General features: G+C 43.6%; 1 protein-coding gene across 1 annotated transcript in view; it reads left to right on the top strand.

Annotated features, from left to right (window-relative positions):
* The window catches only part of nsg2 (neuronal vesicle trafficking associated 2), a gene marked incomplete at both ends in the record, with an annotated part of 37,905 nt that extends 27,782 nt beyond the window's left edge, over window positions 1–10,123 (top strand). Inside the window, 2 exons of the mRNA XM_079738449.1 lie at window positions 6,643–6,753; window positions 9,926–10,123. Coding sequence (XP_079594575.1) covers window positions 6,643–6,753; window positions 9,926–10,123 — 309 coding nt within the window. The remainder of the gene's footprint in view (window positions 1–6,642; window positions 6,754–9,925) is intronic.
* Between the last annotated feature and the right edge of the window lie 414 nt (window positions 10,124–10,537).

Below are 10,537 nucleotides of genomic sequence, written 5' to 3'. Positions count from 1 at the left end.
ATTTTAATTAGACGCCTGTTCAAAAGTACCCAATCAATTGGAAAATGTGAAAAATAAATCCTTTCTTATGTTAATGTTCTCCACTTTGATTTGTCTTGCCTGCCAGGGAAATGCATATTTCATGCAGCCTATTATACAAAGCACTGCAGCATACACCTTCCTGTTATCCGTGTTAAACCTTTAAATTAGTGCTGTCAAGCGATTAAAATATTTAATCGCGTTTAATCGCATTAATGTCATAGATAACTCAAGATTAATCGCACATTTTTTTCTATTCTAAATATCCCTTGATTTCGTGCTGCTAGCCTTTTAGTGAGATCAGATAGTGTTGAGAAGGATAGTAAGAAGTGAGACCCGCAGTGAATTCAACCCGGTCCACTTGACATCGGTTAGGTGCATGACAGTGGTAGGCCTACCGTAAAACTTCCATAGCCCAGGCTTTTATTTGTTTCAATCACTGAACTTTCAAACAAAACTTGCTCAGCAAAGATGGGAAATACTAGCATTTATTATTTAAACCAGTATGAATATTCCTACCGTACGTAGGCCTATACACATTACCAGGCTATCGAATAACGCCTACACTCACACACACACACACACACGCGCGCACACGGTGGCGGAGTGGTAATCGGGAGAGTCGGGAGAATTCCCGGTGGGCCGTTAACGTTTCAGGGCTGTCGGGCTGATTACTGCGGGATAACAATATTGCGTTCATAAAAGTTCCTTGCAGCGCAATCCGGCAGCCTGAGCTGTGCCCCCGCTGCCCGCAACCTCTCACTCACTCAACAGACACAACAAACTGTCAACGTCGCAACCAAGTCGATTTTGTCTAGAGGGGAGTAACTGAGCGGCCCATCCCGAAGTGGCACAACCCTAGTGGGCCTTGACCTGCGATTGGTCAGAAAGACGTAACAGCTAATGACAACATTGAACTCTCGTGCAGGCTCGCTCTAACAGTGACACAAACACAAACACACACTTTTAAGGAGTTTTTCACCCGCTCCGTATCCTTGCTTGCCCCAACAAGTTTGTGCAGCTTGCTTGTTGTTTTGTTTTCGGTGTAGATAGATCCGGTATGGTGTTGTAGTTTTTCTAACGTGACTAGTTATTGCTAGACAGCAGGTGAAAAAACAACAACGTTTGCCAAGTCAAAAGAGCGTTAATCGCGCGATAAAAAAATTAACGCCGTTAAAATTGGTTTGCGTTAACGCCGTTAATAACGCGTTAAACTGACAGCACTACTTTAAATACTACTCACGGCTCTATAGCACCTACAAGATCCACATCCAAATCTGATGATCCAATGACACCTAACACACGACAAAGGATGAGGCAATCAGATCATATTTTCACAGGAAATGAGCCGCGATAAGCCAATGCCTATTACACGAGTACACAAACGTAAATGCAGCAGAAGACCAACCGACCAAATGAGAAAGTCAAACAGCTGGGCCTCATGGTTACATTAGGAAGACCCAAGATCATTAGGGTCACAACCACCCCTAGAGGAGGACGAGGTGGAGCTGCCAGCAGCAAGCTAGGCCTCACAACACTCCTCTAAAAACACCAAACTACAAATCCTCGACTCAATCGTTAAGTCTGTTCTACTCTATGGCTGTGAAACCTGTAAAACTACAAAAACAATCAAAAAACATCTAGCCTTCAGCAGCAACTTCCTCTGTTACATAAGGATATGGTGGCCCAATAAAAATATTAACCGGACATGTGGAAACTGACCAATCGGGAGCAAATCCACCATCAGATTACAGGAGGTTACGGGAGGGTGAGCGTGACGCCATACACCTCAGCTGACCCGTGGTCAAAGAGTTCAGAGGCTCCCTCTTCATCGGGGATTACGGCTGACCTCACCTGGTCTGCTCACACAGACGAGGTGGTCCAATCAGCCCGGGAACGTCTCCTCCTCCTGAGGAGACTGAAGAAGTTTGGTGTGGATCGAGTTATCCTCACAAACTTTAACAGTGCACTAGGGAGCGCAATCTGACCAGGTTGGTACAAGGGCTGCACAGCCAAGGACCCTGAAGTCTGACTTTCTAAGGATTCTAGGACTTTCTCAAGTCATCAGGCTGTCAGGACTGCAGGACACAGTGGCAGAGAGCTCCCTGTGCTACTGGACTCCTCCTACCCAGCAGCACATGCATTAACAGTATATATATAAATATATATGTATATATTACTCTGCCATCTTCTGGCAGGCTATACCGATCTGCCGTCTGGCTGCCAACTGAATGTTTCTATCCCAGAGCCATCAGGTCTTGACTGCCTGGGATTTCTTACATTCTCATGTCACTTTGCAACCTTATTAACCTTATTAAAAAATAATTAAATTATTTTAATTATTCAAATATATTTTTCATTATCTATCTTTCAAGTATTCAAGCCCAAACTAGGTATCAGCGGGTGACTTGAACAGTAGGAATATCCATGCCAGTTCTAGCTGTGATCTGTTCTTCTGAAATATAAAACAGGTGTTTGAACAATATTTACAGAGCATTTTAAGAGCAGCCCGGGGGAATGAGAGTGATTCATCAGTGAGCTGGTGGCGAGGCTGGATCGGGATCAGAATAGCAGGATCAGAATCCATCTGCCAGCTCACTGTTGGTTACCGGTAAAACCTGACCTCCTTCACTCTCATTCCACATCCCTGCTAGAGACATTAGGTCGCTGGTAAGGCTCACATCTCACGTCTCTGTTTTATGTTTTACCACTGGCCTCCAGCACCACGACTCAGAGCGTATGTTGAGCTGTGAGTGATTGACAAGATGCTCATTGTCCAATGATGAGCGCTCTGTTACCGGGCAGGAAAGCTTAGAGGGACACAAAGCAATGTACCACAACTCGTTATGGATTTCTCGTTTTACGTACCGGCTTTTACCGTACCTTAGCCTATAATCTATGCTTTGACTAATGATATCAAATCCAAATATTGTTTTGACTCAATAGAAAATAGTCCTCTAATTGTCTTTCAAATGAATGCTGGTAGCTTCTCATATGCCAGCAGAATGGGTTTAGAGCAGGGCGATGCTTAATCCCACTGTGCATCATTGATGTATGGCACCTCTTTAAGCCCTGTAAGCCCCTCAGCTGGCCTGGTGTTGTTGTTGTTGTTGTTGCTGTTGTTTGGGTTCAACGGTTTAATGAATGGGCAGCTTAGCTCTTAAAGGCTCTTCACAAACACGTGCTTAAACATTATGAGGTCATACATTGGAAGGTCATTAGGTCATATGATTTCTGATCTTAAGATCCAAAACCAAACCTAAAACAGTGCAAAACACGGTCAGCCAAAAGATACTGAGTCTAAAGGACCTTCTTTATGCACACAAACCCAACCCCAATGAAACTCTCTCTGTCTCCCTCTCTCTTTCTGGTGACCCTTGATGTAAGTGTGTCTTATGTGTGGGCGGGACTTGTGAGAGATTACCGAACAGACACACAGTATTGATGAGAGAATAACATGATATGTTAAAATGTACTTTCATCGTTATGAAAGTACAAACAACTGCAAAAAGAAGAATGTTAAAACTCCAACCACCAGAAAACGATGTACACTATGTACAATGTGAACTATATACACTATATACATTATAAACTATACACACAATGTACAATTCAAACTATGTACAGATTACATTATAAACTATATATACACTTGTACAATATAAACTATATAGACGATGTACAATTAAACTATATTGATTATGTACAATATAAACTATTTAGACTATGTACAATGTAAACTATAGACACTATATACTTTATAAACTATGTATACACCATGTACAATATAAACAATGTATACTATGTATAATATAAACTATATACATTAAAAACTATGTATAGACTGTACAGACACAACTGTACAATATGAATAATGTATATGTGTACACTTTAATAGCGAACAAAAGGCAACAGGCTGATTATCATTTAGGAGGCCACTCAATGACATGCAGAAGCGTCATCAACACACCCACTGAAGTGGTGTGAGAAATAACGACTTTCTACTCATTCACTTATAAGGTCATTTACATTTCCTACAGAGAAAATACTACCTCAGGGGTAGTATTATTCAGGAGATTTTCAGGGTACAAATGTCAGGATATGTTGTTCACACATACGGCCCATCAGGAGAATATCAGGACTTACATGTGTGTCTGAAAGCAGCTAGTGTGTGAGCATTTGATTACATTATAAAATTAGTTAATTTATGGTAACAGGGGTAATTGTTCAATGGATTATGTAGTATACTATGCATGCAAATCAATTATTAAATAGCTATTACTGTTATTCAGGGCTGAAAAGTGCATTGACATTTAAAAATGCAAGGCAACTACTATTGGTTAGTTGAAAATAATAATCATCATTGAGATTAAACATCTCTTCCAGTGTCCTGGCCAAGACAGGCAGCAGTAGCCTACAGTCACACATAGCATACACACAAAACATAAGAAAAATAAAACAGCTAAAACAGTCCGCAGGGGGGAGGGGGGGATATCAATATCACAAGACATTTTGGGAGGCTCAAGGAGTGGAGTTATATTAAGTTTAAGCAACAAAGTGTAAAGACATCTCGGGAGGCTTAAGGAGGAGAATAATATTACGTTTGAGCAACAAAGTGTGGTCTTGTGGTGGACTCTATAGACATTATTCACCATACTTTGTTATTGACATGTTTTTGTGCATGTGCTTTGCACATGCACACATGAGTAACTTGATTAACTGGTGCGACCAGCCTGCTGTTATAGTAGTAAGATGTTAAATAGAAACAATATGTGCAATGATATGATTGAAAGCAATAAATGTTTCTAAATGTTGACCCTCCTTGTGGGCAGAGTGATTCCCCCAGGATCCCGATTTCACTGAATGAATAGCAGCCGATATATTAGAGAGCAAATGTCCTTTCTGCTAATAAGTCTGTGATTAGACGCAGGGTCGAGAGTGTTTCCCTGGAGCTTATCGTTTTAGGGTTAGAAACACTTCATTAATTCATGCGTTAGCAGACAAGGGATTCTTGGTTCGTCCACAATACCCCCAAGATTTCCAGCAAGCCCAGAAACTGCCCGTACAGAGCGGGTGTAAAGATATGACAGGATCTCATTGTCCTATCATAAGGGACTGCCTGTATGTGGAGCGCTTCTGGGTTATTAACTTCTACTACCTCCTTATGTGACGTGTATATAAACACCATATGTTTATAACCCTATCATGTGAGGGTGTTACTGGTAGAGGAGGGTGTTATGATGGGCAGAGGACTGTGTCACTGGTGAAGGAGGGTGTTATGATGGACAAAGGGCTGTTTCACTGGTAGAGGAGGGTGTTATGATGGACAGAGGGCTGTTTCACTGGTAGAGGAGGGTGTTATGATGGGCAGAGGACTGTGTCATTGGTAGAGGAGGGTGTTATGATGGACAGAGGGCTGTTTCACTGGTAGAGGAGGGTGTTATGATGGACAGAGGGCTGTTTCACTGGTAGAGGAGGGTTTTATGATGGGCAGAGGACTGTGTCATTGGTAGAGGAGGGTGTTATGATGGACAGAGGGCTGTTTCACTGGTAGAGGAGGGTTTTATGATGGGCAGAGGACTGTGTCATTGGTAGAGGAGGGGGCATCGTATGGTGCATTAGGGGTGTTTTAATGAAGGCAGCAACCAGGACAAACAGTAAATCTGCAGCAAGGAGCAGTACCACATTATGTCTACAAGATGCTGATGAAACAGAGCACCAGCCGTCTAGAGGTAAACACGGTGTATCTGCTGTAGCATAACCGAAGAGGAGAATTGATCAAAGAATAGCAACTAATATGCAAATGTGTTGTGCGGTTGGTTGACGTCCAGGGACAGAACATAATTGGCAAAGCATATCAACTAATAACACAATGTTAGCATAGCATTAGCATAGCAACATGGTAACACATAGCAAAGTACGGACCCAGCCTCACAGGCAGCCCAAAACAACAGCAAACACAGCGTAGCTTAGCACAAACAAACATCAGCTAGAGGAGAACACGGAAGATGAGGAAATCAATCAATCTTCACGCTCGTTTGTTTCGCAATTTTCTGCCTCCTACCTCTCCTTCAGCGAGGGACAGGGTGGCCTCAAAGCGGTCTCAGGACCTCCAGTCATTACTCATGTGCACCCAGGGAGCTCCTTCGCCTGAAGGGGCCCGCGGCCGCTCGCTGCAGCTGCCTGCGTTTGTTATCTGGGCTGAGGACCGTGTGTGCACTGTTCACGCTGTGCTGCACGATTCACTAGGTGACATGCACACACACACACACAGACACACCGGTACATTGACAGACACACATATACACACGATGGTAAATCTACAGACACACACACATGCACACAGACACACACACACTGGTACATCGAAAGACACACAGACAAACACACACACACACTAATACATCTAGAGACAGACACACACACACACCGGTACATTTACAGACACACACACATACACACACAAACTCCAACAAATACACAAAACCACAGGCCACACATACACGTCCTCAACACACACACACACACACGCACACACACACACACACACACACACAACCCTAGGGAAGCTAAGCAGTGTTTGTGTGTGTGTGTGTGTGTGTGTGTGTGTGTGTGTGTCTCCAGGTCACTGTTCTGATCATCCTAGCCCTGGCCTTTCTGGCCTGCATCGTGTTCCTGGTGGTGTACAAGGCCTTCACCTACGACCACGCCTGCCCCGATGGATTCATCTACAAGGTAGGAGCGGCGGCCCTCCTCTCCTTGCTTAGATGGTACTGCCTGGAGGACCGGCCCATGCAGGCTGAGGACACCTTCTGGCCGGGCTGAGGGTCGCCCTGAGAGCCAGTGTGGCTGAGCAGCAGAGTCTGTGGATATTGAAGCCCTTTCCTCTCCTCTCCTCCTCTGAACATCTCCCCCCTCGCTTCAACCTCTCCTCTCATCTGCTCTCTTCAAGCCCTCCCCCAGCTTCTCCTCTCCCCTCCTCCTCTCTCCTCTTTCCTGCTCTCCCTCCTCGTCGTCCCCTCCGTTTCTCCTCTAGACGTCTTTGTCCTCAGGAGTAGGGGTGGGGAGCTGCAGGGAGGTCACCTTGAGGGTCTTTGAGCCCCTTTGACTTTTAGGATGGAATAAATCCACTTTTAGAACCGCAGAACCACTCTAGGGACATAGAACACACACACAGTCTCTCTCACAGGCGCACACACACACACACACAAACACACACACACACACATACACATACGCACACACACACGCACACACACAAACTCATACACTCAAACCCCTATGCACATATGCAGGCATGCATAGACAGACACACACAAATACGCATACACTGCATCCCCTATGCACATACAAAGGCAAGCACAAACACACAAACGCACACACAGACTCATAAACTCCAACCTCTATGCACATACGCAGGCAAGCACAGACAGACCCCCCCCCCCACACACACACACACACACAATAGCCGATATTAGTAACACCGCCTGGGTAGATTTCCAGTCATTTGACAGATTGGATCCTCTTCCCTCGCCAGTCCCCACCAAAGTGTTATTCCTGTGGCACACAAAGGAACACATGCGTGTGTATGCACATTATTTAGAGGGTTTCCCACAAAGAAAGGTTTACCATGCACCAAGATAACGAACAGGCAGGGATTACGCACTCACTCACCCACTGCTGGGGAAAACGATTCTCTCTGTAGAGCGTTTCCAATGATCTGTTCAACCGAATCGTGCTGCATTTGTTGACGCTGAGACTCTTCTACCTTCCCCTAATCGACTGGGGGTTTTGTCGTGATCGAATGTGACTACTGCGGGTAATCAGACAGAACAGAGTTCTGCTTCTCCACAGAGACCAACACTGTCTGATCTCATAGATATTGTATTGTATTTAAGCAATATCACATGAGAGGGAGTGCTGTTGTACTGAATATCATCACGGCTGTGATTCAGTCGTAGGTACGAGGCCGTAGGCCGAGTGCCGAAGATAATCACAGACGTCCTGATATTCAGTACAACAGCACAACCTCGAGTATTCGAGTTCTACAAGCAGAATTTATTAGTTAACAGTAATAAGAAACAACAGATTAGGATTTGTTTGTTTATTTAATGATTTATCTTGCTCCGCCAACAAAAATAGATCTGGAACTAGACTGGGACTGAACTGTTTGGAGGTTTGTATTATCCAGGCTTCTTTCTGTCCCTTCGTCTTCTTCTGACGACCATTCGGAATTCAACTCAAACGTTATATCTGGAAACATGTTCATCTTTGCGGTGCAGAGTTTGTTGCTATCTGATTCTAAGCTACATAAAGACCGTTAATAACTTCAACGGTTATTAGAACACCTGTATAGCGGAGTGATACATGTATAGTTAAAAGTCCCAGTCCTGTTACACTCTATATCAGCACTCATGGAATGCCTCTTGTCCACTCAAATTACAGTGTCCAAACTAACTGTTGTATAATATATCAATGAAGGCGTTTTATAACGCCTTCAACCTAATGTTTAACCTTAAAGTTAAACATTAAAGTAGGCCTATGTTAAATAAGGCTGATAAAAGCCTATATCTTATATATTATGAACCTTAGAATTAAACATTAAAGTAGGTCTATGTCACATAAGGCTGTTAGAAGCCTATATCTTATATGTTATGGACCTTAGAGTTAAACATGAAAGTAGGCCCATGTTACATAAGGCTGATATAAGCCTTTATCTTATATGTAATACATTGTAGAAGAACCACTCTATTGCATATATATGTTATATGCAATGGACTCGCACGTCATCTTCATCACATTATGGAAGTTCATTAGTTTTGCGTTGGCGCTGCCTCGTCTGTAGACAGCTGGGGGGAACCCTCGGTTAGTGTACAACCCCTAAAGGTCCTTCAAATCAGACTCACATCAAAACTATATACATCAGGCAAACACCAGGCCTTTTCCAATTATATTGGCGTTGGATAAGACGGATGGATTCAGCGTTGAACCTTCAGCCCAGTGAAGAGGAGCTCACCCCGCCTCCAACCACCGTATCCGCTGTGTTTAACGGACTCACTTAATCTGGAGTTTTACTTTTTGATCCAAGTAAAATAGTGTAGCGAATGGCAGTTTGCGGATGAGGGGATTATGATAAGTGGGTGTGCTTTCTTTCATATGTCCATGTTATGGAGACTTTAGTGTTGAAAGTGGTTTGTCTCTTTGAAAACTAAAAGGAGGCTAGCACTCTTTCGGAGGAAGGTTGTATCCAGAACGAAAATGTTGCCATACAACTGCTGATCAAAGAAATCCTTTAGTAATGTCCCGCAGTGCAAGTAAACATTGGCTTGTAGCGCAGACCACTATCGAGATTAATGATCAATACATGTAATATGTAATGTAATGTAATGTGATAATTATAGGTCTATGATGGTAGTTTACGACTATGGATGCAATAAAAGGAGAGAAACGTAAGTAGGTTAATATTATGTACATTGACCATGGTGACTATGACATATAAAACCAATTGTGATTGGTTTTATATCTGCCTATATAAAAAAAAAAATCTGCCTATTCTGGCATCACAAGTGGGCTTGTCCACCTAGATTTGTGCTGGATAGATCAGTCACACTCACACCAGGTGGTATAATATGTCAGTTTAAAAAAACCGACCTTGATGTGATTAAAATGAATGCCGCTTATTTCGCAAAGGGAAATCGTCCATTCAGCTCGTTGATCTCTAATAAATTGTTGGTACATCGCTGGTACAATCCCGTTCCTCCTGTTCACCAGGGCTCAGGGACTCACCTCGTGAAGACAAGTCAACAGCTGCTTCTCCTCCAGACAAACAACAATAAGGACCCTGGGCGGCTTCAACCTCGTCCTTCTGCGCTCTTATTGGCTGATCTTGTTGTTGTTTCCCTCGCAGCACAAGCGCTGCATCCCGGCCTCGCTGGAGGCCTACTACGCCGCCCAGGACGCCAACTCCAGGGGCCGCTTCTACACGGTGATCAGCCACTACAGCATGGCCAAGCAGACCACCTCGCGCTCCATCTCCCCCTGGATGCCCGGAGGCGGCGGTGCGGGCGCGGAGCACCACGACCCCAAGCCCCCCAACGCGAACTAGAGCGGCTGAACGGGGGGGAAGAGGGGAACCATTTTAGAGGAGAACCAGCAGAGTTAGCGGTCAAAATACATGGAGGTAGTGTTTTCATTTGTTTTTGATTGTTTTTTTGGTGGGCTGCTAATTATTGATTAATCACCCATTTTATTTGGGTTGCTTGAAACATAGAATCAATGACATTGTGTTGTTTAACGAGCATTTACCAGAGTACTTAATAACTGATATTAATATTGAATCAATAGTTCTCCTTGATGAGTTAAACTGGGTAAATTCATATTTAAAAATGTTGCACGTAATCAATGTCAATACTAAATAAGATCATAAGCCTACTCAGGCTAACACCTGCAATTGTAAAATACTGTATAACATTTAATGACTGAAGTGATTAAATAACTATGTAATTAACAGCTATGGAAG

This window comes from Pollachius pollachius (assembly GCF_949987615.1).
Source record: "Pollachius pollachius genome assembly, chromosome: 6".
Classification (NCBI taxonomy): domain Eukaryota; kingdom Metazoa; phylum Chordata; class Actinopteri; order Gadiformes; family Gadidae; genus Pollachius; species Pollachius pollachius.
Note: the sequence above shows the minus strand (reverse complement) of the source record. Positions and strands in the feature narration are given on the sequence as shown.